Source organism: Falco biarmicus, chromosome 12, assembly GCF_023638135.1.
Source record: "Falco biarmicus isolate bFalBia1 chromosome 12, bFalBia1.pri, whole genome shotgun sequence".
NCBI classification, from domain to species: domain Eukaryota; kingdom Metazoa; phylum Chordata; class Aves; order Falconiformes; family Falconidae; genus Falco; species Falco biarmicus.
In genome coordinates, this window is record NC_079299.1 from 21488926 (window position 1) to 21513610 (window position 24685).

Here is a 24685-nt window from a genome sequence, read left to right on the forward strand (position 1 = left end):
TGTCACCTCACATGGCAGGAAGTTGTGAGGCTCATATAACATATAGATAAGGCAATTTTTCTTAGGAAGGAATTCAGTAAGTATGGATATTCTTATCCTTTGCAAGATAATGACATCGTTATCTTAGTTGTGTTTTCTCTATTGCTGTCACTGCTCTCGTGACCAAATGACCTTCTGAGGAAAATCCCTTTTGTTCCCAGAGTTCACTAGGTATAGGTGCTTGGGAAGGTAGTTGGGATGAAGAGCGACCCAGTTTTCCAGCATTGTGTTTTGTTGGTTTTATTTCATGTGGTTTAGAATATTCGCAACAACTGTGCTTCCCAGGTCAGAATTATAAATGTCTGGTGTTCGCTGTTTTGTATATCTCTGCCCCTCTTCTGCCACAGGGGACTCAAAGTATTCTGGAGGAGGAAAGTCACATTAAGGATGTTCTGTCTCGCATTGTGGTGGAGATGATCAAGCGTGAATGGCCTCAGCACTGGCCTGACATGCTAAAGGAGCTGGATACCCTCTCCAAGCAAGGGGTATGAAATACACCTGTCTGTTCTCTTCTGCTTGCTCATGGTATGGGTTTCAGTCTTCCATCATCCTGAGGAAAGCCTAACTCACTCGTGGTCAGGTGAGACAGGCTGATGATGCACTCAAAAAATCCCTGTAAGATTAAGTTATTCTCAGAGGTGGTTTTAGCAGAGAGAGGGCCATCCTCCTGTCTTGTTTTCTGAAGGCGTGACTTGTGTCTTTGTGCGTGCTCACTTTCTCTCTGCATCTTTGAGGTAGCCTCCAAAGATTTTAATGTTTGAACTGTACTGATGGAGAGTATTTCATTTTGGGACATCAGGAAACTCAGACGGAACTGGTGATGTTCATCCTCCTACGTCTGGCAGAGGATGTGGTGACTTTTCAAACTCTGCCTACCCAGCGGCGACGAGATATCCAGCAAACCCTCACCCAGAATATGGAGAAGATCTTCAGCTTCCTGCTAACTACCCTGCAGCAGAACGTCAACAAGTACAGACGCATGGTAAGAGTCTCCTTTCCTTGGGTTCAGTCAGTGCTGGAGGTGTTTAGGAATTGGGATACAACTCACAAGTTGTTGGGGAAGCAAGTGCAGAAACTGTCTGAAATCTGTTGCTGTGGCTGTGAGGTAGGGATCTGCTGTGGCCTGGTAAGCCAGTGCTCATCAGAGGAACTGAACACACGAGGTTGACAGGCTTAGTGTTGGTATTTCGCATTTGCTAGTGTAAATGGCTTGAGCAGATGCATGCCTCATCCATACTGTTGGAATGCTCTGCTGACACTAGGGGTGTACAGCTTAGCAAAACAAAGGTGTGGTTGTGGCAGAAACAGCTAGAGGTTTGGGGGAGTTTATGTAACACGCAGTGGTAAAGAGATGCTGTCCTGGGCTCACATCTGCTCTCTTATGCTGCAGTGGTGTCTTTGTGGTGATGCACCAAAATGCATGAGTTCTTGATACCTCAGCATTGCATCTGGGCCTCTCTGGTCCTTTTCACTGAGAGCTCAGGTCAAGAAGCCCTTTTTTTCAAGTTATGGTGAGGAATGCTCTTCCTTTTTGTGTAAAGAGACGTCCCTGAACTCTTACCTAAAGTCAGAGTTGCGCAGGTTGGTCAAGATGGATGGTGAAGGCAAGCCTCTACCCCTGTCTGTTCGTGTGAGGAGGAAGTGGATTTGGAAGTGAAGCACAATTGAGAAACCAATCTAGAAATAAGTTGCTTAGCTGTATCTCTTGTTCTTTTTTTTTGCGAATTAAAATCCAGAGTTACACTAAATGTGAAACTGGGAGGCAATGAAAAACCCTCTCCTACCTGACTTCTGTTCATTTTCCTGATGCACTGACAGGCTGAACAAACCCACCTGTAGAGCAGACAGTTCTCTGTGCAGTTCATGGTGGTGGGTGGGAGACCCTGGTGCATTTTGTAGTCTGGTTGAAATGCATTTCCAGGTAAGGTTTGAATTTCAGTGTTTGAGGCTCTGAAGTGTGGCTGCTTCTGCTAACGGTGGAATCTTTCTGATTGGCAAGGTTGGAGCACCCCAGGAACAAGAAGCCCTCACCACTCCACAGGTTAGCAGATCTTTGGGATGTTTGTGCACAGGGTAAATTCTGAGGGTTGGGTGTTCAGTTACCTGTCTGCACACTGAGACTGGGGGAGATGAGGGACAGTTCCCCAAGACCATAATTATCTGCAGTGCTTATAAGTATGCAGTTCTGGTATGGTGGCTCATCGTTAAATGTTTGGGACACAACCAGATTAACCTAAAATCGCTGTGTGAACACATTGATGGACAGAATTTCCAAACCAAAACCTTGCAGTGGAAAGAAATGCTTGTGGTGTGTCTTTGCAACTGGCAAACAAATTGAACCTGAGCGTCTGAGGGACTCATTTGCATTAGCCAAAAAGATGGTGCAAGCAGCGTGTTGCTGCTGTTAAGTGTTTGGAACTGGGAGTCAGGCTGTAAGCTTTTGCCCCAGCTCTCTCTCCAGCTGCCTTTCTAACCATGGACAAATCACTTACCCTTTTCAGACGTCAATCACAGTACATAAAAGCCACCAGCATCTTTCAGAGTCTGGCTTTTGGATGCAAGATGCTCTAAAAGGTTAAAAGTTTCTTTCCTGGAAGCTTCCAGGAAGCATTGAAATGCCTTTCCTTCTTGTCCTCTGTGTCTCCCTGGTGCCTGCTGACTGGAGTGTCATCTTTTGGATGAGAAGGAAATTGTGGCTTAACTTGCAATTCAGAGTCCTGTTGCCTTACCCGCCAGAGGGCTGTGGAGGTGGTTATGATGGCTGCAGCCATGTCCTGAGCGGGGGACTGTGTTGCAGCCTCTTTCACTAGGCAGCTGTTCTGTGAACCTGCTTCTGGCTGCATTCTCGAAAATAAGCCTGTCCAGCTGTGGCTGAGTGGAAGTATGTGTTGTAGCTGCTCGCTTACCATCTCTTGTTTTCTTTTCCAGAAGACTGATCTGGCTCAGGAGCCAAAGGTGAGTGGAGCTATATGGGAGTTAGTGCATTAGTCATTCTTAAGACCAAGATTTCTTAGAACTAGGCTTTTCCCAGGCTCTGGAGTATATTACCTGCAGTTCTCATTTACAGATGGATTTGTTCACCCATAATACAAACTGCTTAAGAAGAGACAAGTGAGGGGTGGCAGCAGAAGGGTCCAAGTCTCTCACTCTCTCAGGGTGGTTCCTGGTACTGTTCTTCCAGGGAGTGGACAGCTTTAGATGGGAACTGGTGTTTCTCTCTGGCTCTGACCCCTTGCCTCCTCTCCCTTCGCAGGCCCAGGCAAACTGCCGCGTGGGAATAGCAGCACTCAACACCTTGGCCGGCTACATTGACTGGGTGGCCCTGAGCCACATCACAGCAGACAACTGCAAGCTCTTGGAGATGTTATGTCTGCTCCTAAATGAGCCTGAGCTCCAAATAGGAGCAGCAGAGTGTCTTCTGATTGCTGTCAGCAGGAAAGTGAGTTCTTCCTCCTCAGCTCCTCTTGATCCCCTTTGTTTTCCTCCTGTTCTATATAATTCTTCAGAATGATATCTTTGTCCTTTCATTTAAGAAACAGAATTCAAATTTGGCTGCATGTGTTAATGATGTTTGGTGTCAATGTCATGCCAGCACAATACATACATTAGCTGTTGGAACCCACTCCAATTTCTGTGCTCACTTCTCTGCACAGTTTTGAAGTTGGAGATACCCATTGACCTTCTTCCCCCCCAACATTCCACAACTGTAAAGTGGGAAATATTGTCACCAACTGTGTCATCTGGCAGCTCAGAGAAATGACAGTAAGATTTAAACAAGTGATTTGACCCATACATTCACAAGCAGCTTAGTGTCAAGGCTGAGCGTTTATCAGCTGCCTCTAAGTAACTAGTCAGTGTGGTGTGAAGAAGAGTTCATGTCTCAGTATCAGTTTTTTTGATTTAAAGTTCCTGTGGTGGGATTGCTTGGGGATCAGGAATATCTTCGATTTTTTGGCAAGTTTTTACTGAAGTCATTTGTGGACTGTAAGCCCCTCCCCAGATGGAAGGACGACTGGGGATCTCCTAATCTCACTTGCAGATGGGAATAGTTGTGTTCTAATTGAGGCATTTGGCATATTTTACTCATAGGGTAAGCTGGAGGATCGGAAGCCTCTGATGGTCTTGTTTGGAGACGTTGCCATGCACTACATTCTCTCTGCTGCCCAGTGAGTACCATCCTGCTGCTGTAATTTCACACAAAACTGCATACAAATGGCTTTGTAGATGTGACTTGCAAAAGAGATTGCTGCTTAACTGCAGGAAGCTGGGACTGGATTAGAAGAAAACAAAACCACTGTTTCTTTTCCAAAACCTGAAAAACTGCAAGTTTTTTCAAGTCCTGTAATTGAAAGACAAAGTGGTGTAAATATCACCACTTTCCCAGCTTTCTTTTTTAGCCTGGAACTGATCAGGAGGGACTCTTTTCAGAGAGTTTCTAGAAGCCAATAGAGCAGTAATTCATGATCATAGCAAATAAAGTCCCACTGCAATAAAATCAAAATGCTCTAGTCCTCTTTTTATCTGCAAGTTGGATAGCAGTGTGCTGTTAGCAGCGTGAGTAACTGTGATCCTGTTTTTCCCCCTCCCCTCATTCCCAGGACAGCAGATGGAGAAGGCCTGGTGGAGAAGCACTATGTGTTCTTGAAGAGACTTTGCCAAGTTCTGTGCGCGTTGGGCAGCCAGCTATGTGCGTTGCTAGTAAGTCTCTACTAATACCAGCAGCAGCCCTGGCAAGGCTAGTTTTTAGGGCTGGGGGTGAGGTGACCCTGATGTAAGGTAGCACCAGATTTCTCTCTGCACATGTGGTAGCCATAGGGTGCTCTCCACATGTTTGGAAAAGGCAGAAATGGCTCTGCTTGTAAGTGGGATGACTATCCTGTCAAGTCATAGGAACGCAGAATGAGGGACCCTGACTGATTCCATGCCTCTGTTGTCTTTAAGAATCATCTCCTATAACCTCTGTAAAATGCTGAGGCTTCGTTGAAAATTGGCTGTTTCTTGCTGTCTGCTGCCACAGGAAAAGCTACTCCAGGAAATTATTGTTGTATTGGAAGCCTTTTAAATTTCCATATTAGAAATAATTCAGAGAGTATCCCTGTTTGTTATTCTACCAAGATTCTCTTAAGCTGAAGGAAGAAACGGTTTTTGTTCCTGCTGTTCATCTCTCCGATGCTTTGTGTCAATGTTGAGATGAAGGTGCACACTGATACTTTGCATGCTACGCTGGTTGTTGAATTTCCACTCCCTCCATTCAGCACAGTGCTTCTACAGTAAAGAAGGCAGGCTTTCCCAGAGATGCTGTTCATGGGGAGACTGAGGCAGCCAGCCTGTGCTAGTGATAGAGCAAAGTAAATTCTCACAGGGAGGGAAAGAAAAAAAAAACCCAACCCATGTTTGAGAATTTATCCCTAAAAGGAATGGACAGCAAACAAAGAGTGTTACTACTTTCAGTGACTTCACTTGCTGATAGCAGTGGGAGCTGTTAGTCCGTGTTGAAGTAATGAGATGGGGATTTGAGTTCTCATAGAGATTCACTCAGGAGAGGCAGCGCTGAGCTGTACAGCTCCAGAACGGGGATCTTGAGGGCATCAGGTCATATGGTTAGCAAGGAGCAGCAAAGCCTTGAATTTGTGGCTCTGTGCAAAACTTTAAGTTCCTGACAAAATTCCCAGAAAGTCATTGGTAAGAGATGTCCATACATTAAATACAGGAAGCATTTGGAGAGTGAAATATCTGGGTGTATTTGCTTGTGAAATTCCACAGTTGCAAGTTCCACTTCGGTACTGCTGGCTGAGCTTGACCCAGTAGGAGTAACATTGTGACTCATGGCAGCAGCAGTTATGAATGTGGTTTCGACAGAACTGCACTATCTGAGAAGTCGCCCTTTCCTCTTGAATGCGGGTAGTGCTGTCTTCAGCACCCCCAGGCTGGTAGGCAGAACTTGCTGTTGCTCAGGCTGTGCTGGTTTCAGAAAAAAAACAGTTGTTCAGTGGTTTTGTCTCTGCTCCTGTACAGTCTCTGGCCTTGGTGCTGCTACACAAATACCACTTGTGAGCCCAGCATGACTGAGAGTTAGTATTTTGTCTGAAATTGTTTGTCTTCCTAATAGGGCTCAGATTCTGATGTGGAAACGCCAGCCAACTTTGGAAAATACCTTGACTCATTTTTAGCTTTCACAACCCATCCCAGTCAGGTATGTAAAGGGCTGAAAGTCATATGTATATCTTTGTAAGAATGCATGAATGTGTAACTGAGTGAAACCTATAGAAGATGGCAGAACTTCAGCTGCCAAATACTGCTTTCCAGGCTCTCCATTTCAGCTGAAGACCTGGAAGGCAGAGGGGTTTCTCCTGCGTTACCACTGAATTAGGAACAGTGTGTGATGCAGAGGTCCTGAGTAGAAAGTGCAGAATTTGCAGTCAGCCCTAGTATTTACTTTTGGTGTTCTGGAAGTTTGGGTTGTGCCTGCAAGGTGTCTTGGCCTCAACCAAATAGCCACTGTAATTTGCTTTTGCCTTCTGATAGCAACACTTAATGTTAGCAGTAAAGATTCTAGCACTGAAATCCTTTTCTGTTCCCTTCTTTTCTCTCTTCTCCCTCCAGTTTCTACGCTCTTCCACCCAGATCACATGGGGAGCCCTCTTCAGGCATGAAGTTCTGTCTCGTGACCCCTTGTTGCTGGCTATGATTCCTAAGTATCTCCGTGCATCTATGACCAACCTAGTGAAGGTATGTGGGAGCTGCAGCCAGACAGGTATGAGGAGGTGCCTAGGTTAACGTGGCCTGTGGATCCTGGGGGAGACGCTGCATTTTTATAGTGTCTGCCATGATCTCCAGGCTGCTGAGCAAATGGCTCTCTCAGTATTTTAATGTCTGCTCCTTGCCTTTAGTCTTCATCTCCTTGAACCTGGTGTTAGCTGTGATGGGTGTCTTCTCTTCCTTCCTGACCTTGTCTGCTCTGTCTCCAGGTGGGCTTTCCCTCTAAAACAGACAGCCCCAGCTGTGAATACTCCCGCTTTGATTTTGACAGTGATGAGGACTTCAATGCCTTCTTCAACTGTAAGTTGCCTTCATCCTGTATGGATGCTGTTGTTTCTGACTTTCGTCTTAGTTTCAGTTGCTGCCTGAGCTTGGAGCCTACCATTTTGACTTGGCAGCTTCCATTTGAGGCTTTCAGCCTGAATCTTGGAGTGAAATAATTTGTGGCAGCTCAGGTGTTTCATTTTACTTAGTTTTTACTATTATTTTGCTTGCTGGCCAGGTAGGTGTCCTAGTAGCATTTGCTACCTAGTGTCAAAGAAAATGTGCCTCTTGGTCACCTAGAGGACAAAATGAAACAGCCTCTAGTCATGGCTTAGGTTCGGAGGGGAAGGCAGCTTACAAATGACTTTAAATGTCATTCCAGAAAGAAAATCTGTCTTGGCCCTGCTAAGAAGCTTCTGGTTCAGTACCAATAGCTAGAAACAAGTAATTAAAATAGCCAAATTTAATCTTGACCTCAGACCAGCAAACAGGAAGCCCTGGATATTAATAATTTTATTTTTTCTTTGTATTTTACATCCCCAAACTGAGGTTGGTTCTCAGTGGCTGGTATAGTTTGGTACTCACTTGGTGCCTGGGAAGATACTTAAATTCTTACTTTTTATATTTCTGTTTGAAGACTCTGTTGCATTTTTTTTTATTGCCTATTAGATAGTTTATTTTTTACTTACTGTAATAAATGTTCAGTTGGAAATCAAAAAGTAGCTAAATGCACAAAGACAGAATTTGAAATAGTTTTAGGGAGTTAAATTATATTGAAGGTATTACATATATAAGAAAATAAAACTGATTTGAAACACAAAATTAGTTGATAAACCAACTTTTTTAAACCATGCAATTTGCATCTGTAGTCAGCAGAGCTGACTTTTTTGTGTGGCCATGTATTGGAATATTTTGGAACAAATGAAATTCCTGTTATGTGCTTTGCTTTTAATATGTTTGAAATTAAAAACGAGGCTACTTTGCATTTTTTCAAGTTCACATTAGTCTGTCAGACTAGAAAATTAGTAAGTTGATTAAGAATAAATTGATAAAATTGAATAATCTAGAAAAAGTGTGTTTAGATGAAGGAAGTGGTGGTTATCTAATGCTGTTTTTCTCAGTATCTCAAGGTGCTTTGTAAGGAGAAAACATACAGTTCAAGTATTTTTTTGTATGAAAAATAGAGGCATAATTGTAGTAAATCTTGGTTTAGCATAGATTTTCATAATTTATGTTGCATTTTAATTGCACTTATTATGTTAATCCAGCATTTTTTAGTCCATTTAAATTGCTTCAAAAATTGCCCATCCTGTTACACCTAGGTTACTCACTGTGTATCTGAGCTTACTGAGCTATTGCCAGAGTCCATAATGTTCCCAGGTCTGCAAAGCTGCAGGTGAGCTTTGGGGTAGGGAGCATTTGCGGCATTAGCTTGTTGCATGGTGTCTGATTTTTTTCACTGCAGCTTTCCGAGCCCAGCAAGGGGAGGTGATGAGGATGGCTTGTCGTCTGGACCCTCGAACTGGCTTCCAAATGGCTGGTGAATGGCTGAAGTACCAACTCACAGCTCCTGTCGATACTGGACCCATGAACTGTAAGTGACCTGAAAAAAAAGTAGGGATTTGGGACTTGTTTTTTAATTCAAGCCAAGAAGAAACATTTTTGCCTTTTTCTTTTCTTCTTTTTTCAAGGGGCATCCAAGACTCAACACTAGATTCTCAGGCTTTTAAGGTCTTTGCAAGTTAAAAGCAAAATCAAATCAAACCCACCTGTCCCCAAATTTAACTCTTTACAGTCTTACCTATGGAATAGCTGATGTAAAGCCGCTGGCTCATCATTTCCTTCCCTCGAGTTTCTCTGCAAAACAGATGCAGCTATCCTTCTGATACCATTTTATAATTTTTTGGGTCCTGTTATCTCTGTAACGTATTGATTATTTTTGTCCAGGGAAGTTCTGTCTGCCTGGCAAATCCCTCTGTCAGTCACTTTTTTGCTTTCCGCCTGTGAAGGAAGGCCACTTGGTGCTCTGCAAAGTCACACCGAGGGCAGTCTTTCCTGCAGAGCTGAGTCTGGGCATGTGGTCTCCCACCTTTTCTTTTCCCTTCTGTGACTTGTTGGTGTTGTTCCCTGTGGTATCTCGAAGGTCAGACTTGGGTCTCGGGAGCCTTCATTTGAATGAGGCAAATCACGTGCTGGTACCATAACTGCTCCCAGCGCGTCCCTGCTAGGCAGCTGCGGGGAGAGCTGTGTGACCAAAATACTTGTTGAGTGCCGAGATGTTGCAGTGTGGGAGCTTATTAGCCTGCTGTTGTGCATGCAGGGAGGAGCATGGTGAGACCTCCAGTGTTCTCTTCCTTTCAGCTAAGACGGGCGAAGGTCTCTGCTCCATCTTCTCACCATCATTTGTGCAGTGGGATGCCATGACCTTCTTCTCAGAGAGTGTCATCAGCCAGATGTTTCGAACCCTGGATAAAGACGTATGTGTATCAAATGCTCTCACTTGCTCTCGTAGCTTGTTCTGGGTTGACATGACTGGTTTTTTTCAGCTATGTTGTTCTTGAAAAGTTTGTAATAACTGGTTACCTCCATGCAGAAACACAGATTGTTCGGCGAGTGATTCTCATAAGGGGTAATGACCCTTCTTTAGATGGGACCAAACTCATACTGGTTTACTCTCAGGCATGTCTTGGTTCTGGACACTATGCCATGAGAAGTCGCAGGCGAGTGCTTAGGTGGCACGCTTTGACATAGTGCCTGGCTAGGGGAGGAGAGCGCTGCTGTCGTGGTCAACCCCAGCCAGCAACTAAGCACCACACAGCCGCTCACTCACTCCTCCCACTGCCCTGGTGGGGTGGGAAGGAGAATGAGGGAAAAAAGGTAAAACTCGTGGGTTGAGATAAGAACAATTTAATAAGTGAAATAAAAGGAAATACGATAGTAACCATTACAATGAAATGGGGAGAGAGGAATACAACAATACAGTTGCTCACCAGCTGCTCACCAGTGCACAGCCAGTCCCTGAGCAGCAGTTGCTAAGCCCCAGCCAACTCCCAGTTGATACATACTAGTCAGCATGACGTTCCATGGCATGGATATCACTTTGGCTAGTTCAGGCAGCTGTCCAGGCTGCATGGCATCAGTTGTGTGATGTGTAGAAGAGACCCTCCCTTTGAACATCCAGCCCAGCACTGGCAGCCAGTGTGCCAGAAGGAGCTGTGCTTCAGCACCAGTCACTTCTGAAGCATCTTGAACCCCTTCATAAATGGCTGGTATCTCATTTTTATATCATAAATTGGAGTACAGCGAGCCTCAGATCCTCTATATCTCCGACTCCAAAAGCCTAAGGGTCAACCTTGAGTCTCTCCTGGTGCCTTCTGCCAGAGGCTCCAGGTAGGGCCATTCTCCCCAGCTGCAGTGTGGAGTACATTTTTTACGTCTTGCCCTGTCCAGACTGGTCCAAGGGCTACTGCTTAAACTATCTACCTCCCATCTAATTTGTTCAAAGGCTTGTTATTGCTCAGGGCCCCATCTGAAATCATTCTTCTTTTGGGTGATTTGATAGAGAAGGCTTACAGTCAGACTGTAATTTGGCACGTGCATTCTCCAAAAACCCACAGTGCCTAAGAAAGCCCGAGTTTCTTTCATATTAGTTGGTGGAGACATAGCTGTTATTTTTTTGATCATATCCATTGGGATCTCATGATGTCTATCTTGCCATTTTATTCCCAAAAACTGGATCTCCTGTGCAGGTCCCTCAACCTTACTTTGTTTTATGGCAAAACCAGCTTTCAGAAGGATTTGGACTATTTTTTTCCATTTCTCAAAATTTTTTCTGCTGTATTGCCCCATACAATGTCATCAATATATTGCATGTGTTCTAGAGCTTCACCCTTTTCCAGCACAGCCTGGGTTAGTCCATGGCAGATGGTAGGGCTGTGTTTCCACCACTGTGCAGTCAATTCCAGGTGTATTGGACATCTCTCCAAGTGAAAGGGAACTATGGTCTGCACTCCACTGCCAAAGAGATTGAGAAAAATGCATTTGCGGTACCGATAGTGGCACACCAGCGGGCTGCCCTTGACTCCAGTTCATATTGCACTTCCAGCATGCCTGGCATGGCAGCACTCCACAGCAGCGTGAGTTCATGTGGGCCTTGATAGCCTACTGTTAGTCTCCACTCTGTTAGACTATTGCAGTGGCCACGTGGGGCTATGAAAGGCTGAGCAGGTCCTGTTGATCACTGCTTGGCTCTAAGCTTATGGATAAAAATCAGGGAGTCTTAGTTGGCGTGGTATTGCCGCCAACGCACCATTTTGGTAGCGATCAGCACCTGTTGTTCTTTGACCTTCAGCAGCCCCACAATAGAAGGGTCCTCTGGAGAGACCAGGCAAGGTGCTTAGCTTCCTCCTTCAAGGCAGCTACACCGAAAGCTACTTGTACCAGCCACTGAAAAGAAAATTTACTCTTATCTCAGCCAAAATGAGGACAACTGCTTAAGCGGAAATTTCCTAAATTTATTCTTTTTAATTATCCCCTGATTAGATTATTATTTTTTTAAAAAAACTTTTAACTAAATCAGAGAAACTCGTGCTTGGGCAGGAGGAGATCAGAAGCAATTTGTCTCTGCTTTCTGTTCAACAGCAGGCAAATCAGAAGGAAAGCATTTGTTTTCTTGGCCTTATGTAGACTGACTTGATTTTTTTACTACATTAGGCTGCTTAAGCGCTTTAGTTCATCATTCTGATCATGGTAAAGTAATTATATGGGCTGATAAAGTTGGGATGGAATCTGTTGGACAGAGTCAAGAGGAAAATTTGGAGCCAAACTGAGAGAGGAAATTGGTCTTTCCCAGAGGTTCAAGCAATTGTATGGGGACTTCAGATTGACATCTCACCACTGCCCTGCCATCAATGGCAGTGCTGCGGGCCTTTTTCCCCTCAGCAAGTGCACATGCAAGTGCACAGTTAAACTGATGTTTCTGCTGCTGTTCTTTCTGCTTTGAGAACAGCTGTGTTCAGCTGAAAGGCCTGATATGATAGCAGCAGCTCCATGGCTTAGCTCTAGGAGTTGTAGGATGTGCTGCAGGCTGAAGTACTGAGTGTTGCCTCCTTTATTCTTTCCTCCTTCTTTCCCTTTGCTGCCTTTGTAGCAAATTCCAGTGAATGATGGCATAGATCTGCTGCAACTGGTCCTTAACTTTGAAACAAAGGATCCTCTCATCCTGTCCTGTGTGCTCACCAATGTCTCTGCTCTCTTCCCATTTGTCACTTACCGACCAGAATACCTACCACAAGTACTTTCCAAGGTAGGTACTTGCAGACTGCAAAAATCAGGTAGGCTTTTTCTGGTGCAAGGCCCTTGTATTAAACTGCAGGACTTGATCCTCGTGATGTTACTGTCAAGGAAGGATTATCCTTCATGTTAAAGATGGAAAAACTGAGACTGATTCTCGTTCAAGAAGAAACAATGTCAGATAACACAAATTTTGCAGTTCCTAGCCGTAACGTTAAATACACGCTCTGGCCAGTAAACATGTTTTATTTCAAGGCCTTGTTGTACTGATGATTCATCTTTCGACTTTACTGACTTTAATAAAATTGTACTAAAGCCTTACGATCTATTCCTTGAGCTCAAAACACATGTGTGCGCTAGATATTAACAAATGATGTGAGTTTTTGGATTTTTCCTCCCTTTTCTCACAGCTGTTTGCTTCAGTTACCTTTGAAGTTATAGAAGAAAGTAAGGTACGTCTGAATTATTATCTACTAATGAGCTATAGAAGGTGGATCAAATCATACTCTTATTTGAGAGTGTGCTGAGTCTGAAGACTGTTGTAGTAGGCTTCCCAAGTATAGTTCTGCTCCTGGAAGGGGCTGGGAAGTCTAGATATAGCTGATCTCTTCTTGGTGGACGTAGCCTAATAAGCTTTGGCTCACAAACTTGGAAAGCCACAAGCATGGCCGAAGGCCAGTGCACTTAGTCCCCTGGTGTGTGCTGGCCTTCCTTAGCGTAATGAAATCCTTTCATTAGCTGCGGGTATTCTTCAGTAGTTGGTATATGTGGCCGTGAGGGATGGCTATAAAGCTGCCAGCTAGCCAGGGAGTGCTTGGAGTCTTGAAATATTAAGATCTATGATATTCTTGCCTCTGGAGTACAGCTTGTTTGAACATAGGCTTCTTGAGTTAGCTACCGCTCCAGAGGAAATATGGTTGTTACATGCTTGTTTGGGGTGCGGGGTGTGGAAATACTTTTTTGATCAGTAGTCAACAGTGCAGAAAACTGTATGTAATGCATTTGTCTCTTGAAGATACCCTGCATTTGTCTGAACTTTTGTTTTGTTGCATTGAAGTTTGTTATGTCTGTCCAGGCTCCTAGAACTCGAGCAGTGAAGAATGTGAGAAGGCATGCATGCTCCTCAATCATAAAGATGTGTCGAGATTACCCTCAGCTTGTCCTGGTATGTAAATGCAACTCTTATCATGAAGAGTCTTGCCTCTATTTCAGCTGGATTTTGTGGGATCTTCAGCTTCCTTGGCTACAGCCTCAGGTTCTCTTCCAAGAAATATTCCTGCTTGCAAATGGAAAAGTATTTTATTCCCTGCATGTCCCTTCTTCCCCCCAGGCCCTGAAAAAGTTTTGGCCAGAAGAGTTGAATTGTGAAGTGATAAGTTAAAGGAAAAGGTAGTGAGTTAAATGCAAAAGGAGTGATGAGGAAGATACAAGCAGCGCTAGATTCATTTTATGAGAATGCTTGCTGAATTTCCATTTTTATCACTTGCGGTGGTCTCAATTGATTCCTTAGCTGAAGATGCCAGTAATGATTAATCTCCAGACTTTCTTCTGTTACTTAGCAGAATGTAGGAGCAAAAGGATTTTTCTGGATTAGCTTGAGGAGACTAGAAGAATCAAACACATTTAAAACCTGTGAGCCAGTGTTGTGTTTGGTGTTGCTGACCTAAACAGCCTGCATGCGATATGTGTAGCTCTGAACTGCTTTCTTTGGTGGTGGTTACGTGTGGGGTGATTCTAGGATTATGGGAGCGCAATAGGTCATTGCTACTTTAAACAAAGACTTTTTTGAGGATGGTACGTTAGGGGTTCCAGTTTGCATTCTGCAATAGCTGCTAAGAACGAGAGGGTTTGTCTATGGCCCCACTCTACTGGCTGTTGAACTACAGCTCTCTTTCCATGGCCAGCCAAACATCCTCACTGGGAGAGTCAAGGGCCCAGAGCTGTCCCAAAATACGTTCAGATGACTGTGCTGAAGGGGGTGATCGCTAGTGCTTATGCAAAGTTACTGGAAGACATGGTTGTGGCTGGAATAGGTAGGAAAGAAAGTAAGCTATTCCTGTGGAGATGGTGATAACCATATGAATAATTATTAGCCTAGTTGTGAGCAAAGAGATGGAAGAGTCCTAAGTCTGGCACTTGGGAGCCAAAGGAGCGAGGTACTTTCTGTGCGCAAATAAAACCAGAACTGTTTTGAGGTGTGACACTGCTGTAAGGGATATCACCGCCTGGAAAAAGAGAGATTTCCTCTGCTTATTTTAATCACTCTAGAGACTAAAGTAAGCTGGATTCAGGATGGCGATAGAGGAGTAGGGAAGAAAAAAGGTTCTTTTAGACTGGGCATTCAGAGAAACTTGAGACTGAGAAGGAGATGGCTATGTAGAGAAAAGGTAACTTGGACATGCTCCTCCCGCTGTTCTGCATAGTACAGTACTCCCCAGCTCTGCCTCTCCCAGTGGCCACCCTCCACACCAAATGCATGACACTCTTCCACTCGGATGTGTTTTCTAGCCAAACTTTGAGATGTTGTACAACCACGTGAAGCAGCTGCTCTCCAATGAGCTACTTCTGACGCAGATGGAGAAGTGTGCTCTTATGGAGGCCCTCGTCCTCATCAGCAACCAGTTCAAGGACTATGAGCGGCAGAAAGCTTTCCTGGAGGAGCTCATGGCTCCTGTTGCTGGCTTATGGCTCTCCCCAGAAATGCAGAGGTATGGGGTCATTTTCTGAGCTTTGAGCTGGAGGTGTTGCAGAGGTAATGTCATGCGCAATAAGGGAATGCACAAACCAGGTGAGGGTGGTGGGGTGCCTCATGATCGCCTGTGCTCTGGGCAGTCTTCGTGGTAATAGCTCTCCCACAGTTCAGAAACTGCCAACTGAGTCTAAATGCTGTTCGTTAAAAATTGCTAGGTAAGAATTCTTTAAGGTGATAGAGGAGCACTTCCCAGCACGCTTCCTAGCATTTGCAGAAAATGAGAAATAAAAGATGTCTTTATCCATCTTAAGGAGAATTTAGGAAGCTGAGCTTTCCTTGTGAAAGCTGAGGTGTCCTGCAGCCCTTGGCATCTGGGCATGCACAGAAGTTTTCCCAGCAGGGCTATCTTCATAAGACATTCAAAGGTTTTAGCTCCCCATGGCCCAAGAGCACGAGATGTCTGGAGAGTACACATGTGTCTAGTGCTTTTTATCACGTTCCCATATCCAGTGTGGAGCACTAGCTACTCTCTCTAGCCTGCTCTGTATTTGTTAAGATTTTTATTGCCAGTGCAAAGCTCTGCTCAAATTCCCTGGTTCAAACCCCCATTCAAATCCCCATTGCTGTCTTTTGCTGCTGCCAGAGTCCTCTCAGATCCTGAAGCCTTTATCTCCTATGTGGGTGCAGACAACAAAATTGCTGATCCAGTCTTAGAAGATCCTAGTGGCCTGAACCGCTCTAGAGTGAGTATCATTACCAGGAGAGGTGTAATCCTTATCAAGGTGAAGCTTGCTTCCTTCTATCCCCTGTTTCTGCTGTGGTTACACACAAGATCTCTCCTGATCATCTACTTCTTTAGGGTGTCGATCAGTAAGTCTTTCTCATTGCAGAAGAACAGGCTGCCTTTTGCCTCTTTAAGCTACAGCAATGAGCATGTAGGCCATGCAAAACCAGATTATTCAGCAGAGTGAAGCATGCTATTCCCTGCTTTTTATGTAGCAGTGTTTGGTTTTGGAGAAGCAAGTGGTTTATATGAGTTTTGGAAATGTGCAGTGAATTGTGCTTTTTGAGCCAGGCACTGTGGAAGGTGCCATGTGGAGACTGCAGCATGGAATAGAATTAAAATTCATCCAAGGAGATTCATGTTGTTGGAGTCGTTACTAAAATGTCTTCACTTCATGGACAGACTGCAAACGGAGTTGCTATCTTTTAGGTCTGTAGAAGACACTGAAATGCAGTCCACAGAGCTGTGCTTGTGATTCAGGCCTAATGCAGTTTGACCACTGTGTCATCACAGATCTCTACATCCATGCCAGCCCATGAAGGAGATGAGGAACTGATAGTGTAGACCCTTCCTTTTACAGGATGACCTACCTGGTTGCTTGCATACTCATGAGACTATGCGTTGATGCTTTGTGCGACAGCGAGTTTTCCTAGGCCGTCCTGCCATGGCTGAGGGCCACTGAAGGTGATGGAACATGGCACGATCGTTTGCTGATTTTCTTGGCAGCAAACCCACCAGAGTTTGTTCCTGTCACCAGATTAGGCTCACTGCAGAGCGTTCCCTTTGAGGTGGGATGATGTTGGGGTTCTCTGAAAACCTGTTTATTCAGGTTGTGCTGTGGCTAATAAACTCTCCACATCTCTTGCTGCAGATAAGCTTTTGTGTGTACACCATTCTGGGAGTTGTGAAAAGAGCTCGTTGGCCTGCTGCTACTGAAGAGGCAAAAGCTGGAGGATTCTTGGTGGGATACATGCCCAGTGGAAGTCCAATCTACCGTAATCCCTGCACTGAGCAGGTCCTGAAGCTTCTCGACAATTTACTTGCTCTTATAAGGTGGGTCAAGTTGACTTGAAATCATTTATGTTGACTTAAGAATCTCGGAAAGCCAAACTGTGATAAATACATGGAATGCTCAGAGCATGTTCTCCCAGCGAAGCCAGCGGGAACACAGGCTGGTGCAGGTGCCCAAGTACTGTTCCTGACTGTTCACAGTGGGGAATGGCACTGGGGAAACTGGAGCCTTCTGAATGTTGATTGGCCTGGCCTACAAGAGTCCATCAAAGCCAATGGGAGCTTGGGCTGGGGTTGCCTCCCCCACCTCCACTGCTATAAATCTGCCACCCAGTTAATCATTTCTAGACTAATATCTCTGCTCTGCCCTCAGTCCCTACAAGGCCACCTCTCCAGTCACCACCAGGGCAGTCCCAGCTCTCATCGCATCCTGTTTGTGTTGTTCTCTCTTCAGTGTCAAACTAAGCTGGTTTTGCTGAACACGAACACCAGCCTCCTGAAGCACTGTCTGCTATTGAAATCAGTGGATGCATACTCTCAGGCTGTTGCTACCTTGCAGTGCCTCTCTGCATGTCACTGGTGGTGTGTACATCTGGGGCAGCCAGAGGAGGGAGCAAGAGAAGGCGGAGAAGGGGAATCCTGAATAACAGTTCCCAGAATAATAAAGGAGGAATCTGTCTCAGGGTAACTGCTGACACTGGGATTTTGCCAGGCTTATGGGGCAATTTTGTGAGATAATGCTACATGTTACGTACTTTAAAACATGAGGCTCTGTCCTTGGCAGGAGCCTGCTGGGAAACAGCATTTTGAGATCCACTTAGATTTTTCAGTTCCCAGGTCTTTCAGGAAAGGGGCCCTATTACTCGAGCTCTGTCTCGTCAGGTATGTTTGGTAGTTGCTGAGGTCAGGGCCGCTGCTTCCAGTGGGAAGCAACATGCTGGGCCGGTAGGACAAGCATGTATTGTCATGGCCTGCCCTAGCGGTGCTTTTCATCACAAAGCTCTGTGTAGCACAGCAGGCGGCACTTTGGCCAGTGAGCAGGGTTGTACCATCTTGTTAGGGCCACAGAGTTGTGCTTGAAGTAATTCTGCTTTTTATCCTGGAAGGCTGAAGATCTTATCGATGAGCTTTTGGGAGAGGCTGGGTAGAGTTGCCTGAGTAGAAGTAGCCTCCTGCCATTTCTTCCAGAGCCTGGAACACGCTCAGTGTTGTGGCAGACCAACTAAACCAGTGCCCAAGGTCTGAACAGGCTGAAATAGACAGACTTTTTGCTTGTGCAATCACTGTTCTTGCCAGAACTCAGGCATTATTAAAAACACTTAGGATCGCAGTTACAGCAAGCTTAGGAAAACTTACTGTCCAATTCTTATCGCTCCCTGTAAAAAAGCAGAAATTCTGTGCCTGCTTGTTTGCCACCTCCAGGAAAACGCATGAGCTATGTTCTATTGCCAAGTGCTTCCCCATCTACGTAAAGGAAGAGGCTCCCTGGCTGTTTGTGCGGTAACATCTCACATCAAACATCTGCGTTGTTTGAGCATCTCCCCTGCAGTCCAAAATATTTTCTGAGTGCATAGTAGTGACATACGTGGAATGGCCTGTTGTTCACTCGGGTATCAAGGCTTTTTTTAAAGGCTGGATACTCCAACAAGAACCAATGAGTGATGTGTTAAGAGCAGTAGATTCTCCATCTCATACCTTTCCTGGCTGCTGCTGTGTGTAGAGGCCTCTATGTGTGACAACTGCAAGCTTATAGTTATTCAGTGCAAATGCTGGTGATGCTTACGTCTTTCTGGAGAAGCTGGAGCTTCTGGTGTGTTTTTTGCTGGCTTTGAGTGCTTTTTCCATGTACTGCTTCCTCGAGCCCTCTTTAGTATGCATTACAGAAGAGAATACAGAATCTGTGGCAGCCTGTCAGCAGGTACAGGGATATGAGGAAGGCTGGCTGGCAGGAAAACTGCCTGTGTTGAGGATGTCTTCAGGAATGTGATTGCGTTACTACTGGGGGATGGATCTTCTCTTAGCTGTGTGCCATTAGGCAGCTTTCCGGGGGGATGAGCAAGGTCCAGTGTTGCTTATGTGCTTATGCAGGAATCGGATGTGGAAGTCCTCACAGGGTTGTATTGGTTACTGTGTGAGCAGAACTGAAGTAGGAGCAGCACAGATCCTTCTGAGCAGCTGAACTGAGCACCAAGTCAGGCACCAGCATGCAAAAAAGGGGCATTCTGCAGGCTGAGCAGTAGGGTCTGTTGCTCTCTGATATTGTATGGCATTCTTCTGCTGTGTTTGCAGACAGAAGCAGTGAAAGCTGTTAAGCCATTGAGTCTTTGCCAGGGTTAGTAGCTTGAAGGTAGGTCATGGATGAGACCAAATAGCCAAGAGGAATGAGAGGGAGTCCAGGTATCAAGGGAGAAATAAGGTAGTTTTGAGTGGCATCCTTTTGTGCCTAGCCATATTTGTCTCTGTCTTGGTAGCTGTAGTTACCAAATTATTTTGAGGTTGCTTTGTTAATCACTGCTTGCAGCTTTTTGAGCGATGATTCTCCTGTCTTCTGTGGTACCTCATTTCACCTAGGTGCTTTCTAGCTTCTGGCTTAATTGTTCTCTCCTGAATTTAAACTGAAATAATGATCTGCAGCCACCTTTAGATAAAGGCGCATTTCTGGAGTCAGTAGCTGCATGAACTGATAGATGCAGCACCTTTATTGTGGTGGGATTTGCTCGTGTTTTGTTACAAATGGACTGGTCAGGCTCAGCAAATGCTTTGCATGGACAAAGGCTATTTTGGAACTCCTCTTGATGAGATGCTGACATTACTAAGGCATTAAATCTGGTGAAAGAATTGTTGATTAGACATGGATGCTGTAGGCATTTTCATTGTAGACGGCTCCCGCTTTGGATAAAGATTCTTCAGGCATGAACTGTCCTAAAGGACTCATCTTCTGGCCTTGAAGTTCATCTTTCTAGGCATCAGACCCTCTTTCCAGCAGAGCTGCGACCATCGCTGAAAATCCCCCAGGTCCTGCCATATCCTTTGCTTGTCTTTTCTAAAGCATAAATGTCTCTTGAATTTTTTTTTCCCATGTGTGGGATGCCCAGGAGTGCTGCTCACTGCTGAGAACATGAACATGCCTACGGGCTACATCTTTGTGTATGAGGGCTGTTGGATGCTTTTTTGACTCCCATGAGGAGCAGCTGATTAGCCATTTTATCTTTGTTACTGCTGGGACCTGTCTAAAGTATTAATTAAGGGAGATCAGCCTGTGAGCGAACATCTGCCCTCCCAACTGTCAAACTTGAGAAAATGCTTCAAGGACTCTGAAACAACTAAGGACCATGATCACAGCTTCAGTATATGAATGTCTGGCCCGTCCTGCTGGGGTTAGAGCAGTGGGATTTCAAGGTTCACCACTGCAATTCCACAGTCCTCGGGTTCGCCCCACTGCCCTTCTGCCCAGCATGAGGCAAAGCCAACACTGGCACGGAGCAGGCAGGAGACATACAAGAGGGAATTACTTTAGTAGCTAGGTTTCGGGATAGCCTCAAGCAGAAATGCACGGGTTTTTGAGTCAGTGGAACAACATTATCCAAACTTCTGTGGAGGCTGGGCTGCTCCCTGGCCCCTCTTGGGAAAGTAACACCAGCTTGTGCCCGCTTTGAGGCCTGTTGCATGGTGTTAGATCCAGCCCAGAATGAGAGTATGAGTCATTAAGAAGTCATTTGTGTAGCTCTTTCATAAGAAACTTACATACTTGCCTTCCTCACGTGCAGTGAGCAGGGAAGTATTTAACGCTTGCAGAGAGAAATGGGATAGCTGCCATTTCGGAGCTAACTCAGGCTCTCGGCAAACTCAGGCAGACGTCACTGCATCGGGGTTGCCAGGATTGTGAACATAGACCTTCAAAACAAAATAAAATTAAATCATTAAGACATGAGTGAAAGCTGAGACTCTGGAGAACATACTGAGGTCTGCCCGCGCTCCCTTCCCCCAGCCATTCCCATGTACCCCCTGCTTTGGGAAACGCTGCTCTAGGGGGAGATACTGAGTTGCCCTTGATCACCTCTAGCAGCAGGTACAATGGCATTGCAGTTTTGGAGGAGGCTGCAGGATTTGTGCTGTGTGCAGCTGGCGACACCCAGAGTGGAGGTCTGAGGTCTCAAAGGAGAGAGGTAGGTGAGAGAGACACCCCCTGCCGAGTCCAGCTCTGAGTGTCAGTACCCTGGCTAAGAGGGGACCCATTTTGGCCTGGATGGCAAGAACCAGCCACCCGTGGCTGAATTGGTGTCCCGCACGGAGCCGTGGCCGCCTCCTGATGATGCGGAATTGTTCCCAGCTGGATGTGTTGTCCAGGGGGCACATGTGTCTGCCACGAGTAACATCTGATCGGACTGATGTTCTCCCTAGAGTCCCTCCAATGCCACCTGCCATTCTGGGGACTGTGACCCATTCCTGGGGGGCAGTGTGTGTATTTTGGACTTGATACAGCCCCTCCCTCTGCAGGGGCCTTAGGTGCGGAAGATCTTTTGAGATTACAGAATCTGTGTCTTGTCGGTTTTTAAAATACATTCTCTGATCCCTTTGGCCAAGCTAATAAGCTGTTGCCAGCATCAACTGGATAATTGCTGGGAGTTTTTACTGCCAGTGCTTGCAAGGGGTGGGGTGAACTGAAGTAAGTGGAAGGGGCAGCCAGGAGATTCGGGACATGAGATGGAGTCACTCCATGTCTCTGTCGGGTCAGCTTCCCCAATATTTTTGCAGGTGGGGAAGGGGGATCCCATGCACACGTGCTTGGTCTCACCTTCCTCATCATCTGCCTCAGAAGAGCGGTTCACAAGCTGAAGGAGAGGATCCCACTGTCAAGGGCAAAAAGGGTTGACCCACATGAGTATAAACCAAGTGCTCTTCTGTTTCAGGACTCACAACAATCTCTACAAGCCGGAGATGGTGGCTAGGCTGGGGGAAACGTTTGCAAAGGCCTTAGATATGCTGGAGGTGGAGAAGAATGCCATCCTAGGTAAGGGGCTTCTCTTCAGGAGGAATGTGTGGGCAGATTCTCAGAGGTGTTTGAGGTGGTGGTCCATCATTAGCAGTGGAAGTGAAGAGGGCTGGAGAGCCAGCTTCTTCGTAGTATTTGCAGCTCAGCTTCTTTGTAGTAGTTGTAGCTGAGCTCTGATTTAAACCTGCTGAAATGAAGAAGTTAACGTAAGTTACTGGTCACAGACCAACTGGCTTCTTCTGCATGAAGTGAAGGGTACCCTACCAAACTGCTTATCCCAGCTGGGTGGCGGTCTCTGCAACATGGCATTTCAGGCTGGAGAGGCTGGTGTTGCTGTAGTTGTCTGCCTTTGAGCAGAATTGGTTCCCAGCAGGATCCCTGAGTGCTGGTGCAGAGACCTGTCCTGGAGGGTAAGACCAGGTCCTGCAGTATGGTTTTGTCCCGTTTTTCCAGACAGTGTATTAGAAAGAGGTTTCTGGAACTGTCTTAAAACAGGTTTGAGCTTGTGAACACAAGCCTTTCCAGCCAAGCAGAAGTGGGTGGCTTTGTGGATAAAGTGTAAACCGTGAGTCTGGAAATTTCAGGTTCTGATAGTGAAATATTTTGGGGAAGTTGCTTTGTCTTCTTTATCCCCGTTTCCTATCTGTAAAATGAGGAGATGCTTCCTTTTCCTGTTTTCTGTGACTTACAAACTCTGTCGGTGAACCACTGCATGTAAAGCAACAGGGTCTTGATCTCTGCTCTAAACTTTTTAGTATCACAGTTCAGCAGTAGCTTGTGTCCTGACAGAGATGAATACAAACCTGTAGAGATGAGCTATTGGAGGAGCTGCACAGCTGTCAGCGTTGCTCCTGACTGGGTTCTGATAGCTCCAGTAAGTTTTGCTTTGGAGAAATGAGGGGGCTATAACAACCTTAGTGGGAACACCTCTGCTCTGGGTACAGCCAACCTGAACTTGGCTTACCTCTGAGGGGAGGTTCTGCCCCAGGGTTGCTGCACCTCTTCCCGTTTGGCTGCGTGTTGATCTTGTCGACCCTCGCTGCTGACAAGTTGGCTGGGGCCTCCCCAGCATGTTCTGAAGGTGCACCGTGCTCTGTCAATGTAGCTGAAGCTTATTCATTCCAACAGGTCTACCTCAGCCTCTGCTGGAGCTTTATGACTCTCCTGTTTACAAAACGGTGTTAGAAAGGATGCAGGGCTTCTTTTGTACTCTCTACGACAACTGGTAAGAGCACCAGAAATCCCCATTCACCATTGCACAGCTGAAGCAGTAGGCTATTGCTGGGTGCTGACTTCTTCTAGAGTTAAGACTTTTCATGTGAGCTGTATCCTATAATATCCAAGTACGAGCTGCAGTTGTGAACTGTACTCAGTGGTTGTAACCTACTGCATATATGTGGAACACAGGCGCTGGAGAAAGTACCTCAAAATGTGGATCTGATTTTAGCCTTTCTGCGGTTAGGTAGTTGGATTGAGCACTTACCTGATACCCAGACCTAGTCTGACTCTCTGCCACTTTTAATCATGTGTTGGGATACATCAGCACTTGAAAGTACATTTTAGTGCTTAAATGCTTAATTCATTGTCCCCTCTGCAGGTACCCCAGAAAAAAAGAGATGCTGTGCTAAAATTCCTCTATAGTATTTGTTTAAGAACATGGCAACTATCTAATATCAAGATGACAGTACTTGTAACCTTTGCAGACCAGAGGCATAGTACCTGTTCTCTAGCAGACTTGCAACTGACTTGTTTTTTTGTTGAAGTTTCCACATCCTGGGAAATGCAGGCCCCTCCATGCAACAGGATTTCTACACTGTTGAGGGACTTGCCACCCAGCTCCTCAGCTCAGCTTTCATCAACCTCAACAACATTCCTGATTACAGACTGCGTCCCATGCTCCGTATCCTTCCATCACTGTCTCCAGCCAGCTAGGGAGGCTTTGAACACATAAATTGTTCAGTATGGCCAAGCCAAAGAGGGGTGATGGAGGAGGTAAACAAACAGGGATACGCCTGGTGTGGATGAGGTGTGAGCCTAGGTGGGCATGAGCAGGAACAGCAGTGCAGTGGGATCAGAGAGAGTAAATACAAAGAATTATGTGGTCCTGGATTCCGCATGGGAGGTGGGTAGTCCCTCCTAGGGGGCAAGGAGGCTTGGATAGTGTAGCGGCTTGGCAGTAGGATGTCTGACTAGACTTCGTGCTTGTGTGGGAGGCCATCTGGAGTTCCCAGCCCACTTTCCAGGGCTGGACATTCAGTCTTACAGCTGGGAAAAGGATGCTAGTACCCTCAGCTTTCTCAGCTGAACTGTCAGGGGAAGGGGCTGAATATTTCATGCTCTTGCAGCGTAGAGATGTCACTTGTTAATTCAGGGCTGTGAGAAGATGGGCTTTGGGGTGTCTGTTGCTTGGCCTCCCAGTGGAATGGACTGGTTCGGGCAGTGTGCTGCAGTCTCCCTAGCAGCTGGCCATGTGTGCTGGATCTCTTCCTTAACTAGTCTATGCAGGTGTGTTTGTGAAGCCCTTGGTACTCTCCTGCCCTTCAGAATACTACGAAACCCTTGTATGCCCCATGCTGGGACCACTCTTTACCTATCTGCACATGGTAAGAAAACAGCTTGTTCGATGCCGGCTCCTTGGCAGACCAGACTCCCTGTAGCAGGTGGCAGCAACATGTGAGGACATCTGTCTCTCCAAAGCTAGCAGACACCAGGGCAGAGCCTCGATGCTTAATGATTTTGATGCTGTTCAGGGAGGGCTTTTATGGTGCGTTGAACTCTGGCTGTTGCACAGCACCCCTTGCTGTGAATTCAAACATTTGCTCCTCAGACCTTCAGCCCTGAGAATTTTTGT

General features: G+C 45.8%; 1 protein-coding gene across 7 annotated transcripts in view; it reads left to right on the plus strand.

The window, feature by feature from the left end:
- Nucleotides 1-24685, plus strand: part of XPO5 (exportin 5) — a 32053-nt gene that overhangs the window by 1519 nt on the left and 5849 nt on the right. For 2 of the 7 annotated variants that reach the window (XM_056356745.1, XM_056356750.1), the window contains exons 4-25: nt 387-524; nt 839-1021; nt 2039-2080; nt 2968-2994; nt 3293-3478; nt 4129-4205; nt 4638-4737; nt 6149-6232; nt 6643-6768; nt 7008-7098; nt 8528-8656; nt 9424-9539; nt 12212-12367; nt 12765-12806; nt 13412-13519; nt 14863-15062; nt 15690-15789; nt 16702-16883; nt 21752-21852; nt 22963-23059; nt 23598-23734; nt 24340-24437. In XM_056356745.1, the coding sequence (XP_056212720.1) occupies nt 387-524; nt 839-1021; nt 2039-2080; nt 2968-2994; nt 3293-3478; nt 4129-4205; nt 4638-4737; nt 6149-6232; nt 6643-6768; nt 7008-7098; nt 8528-8656; nt 9424-9539; nt 12212-12367; nt 12765-12806; nt 13412-13519; nt 14863-15062; nt 15690-15789; nt 16702-16883; nt 21752-21852; nt 22963-23059; nt 23598-23734; nt 24340-24437 (2520 nt within the window). The remainder of the gene's footprint in view (nt 1-386; nt 525-838; nt 1022-2038; nt 2081-2967; nt 2995-3292; nt 3479-4128; nt 4206-4637; nt 4738-6148; nt 6233-6642; nt 6769-7007; nt 7099-8527; nt 8657-9423; nt 9540-12211; nt 12368-12764; nt 12807-13411; nt 13520-14862; nt 15063-15689; nt 15790-16701; nt 16884-21751; nt 21853-22962; nt 23060-23597; nt 23735-24339; nt 24438-24685) is intronic. The other 5 variants (XM_056356747.1, XM_056356746.1, XM_056356748.1 and 2 more) reach the window with 5 other exon arrangements.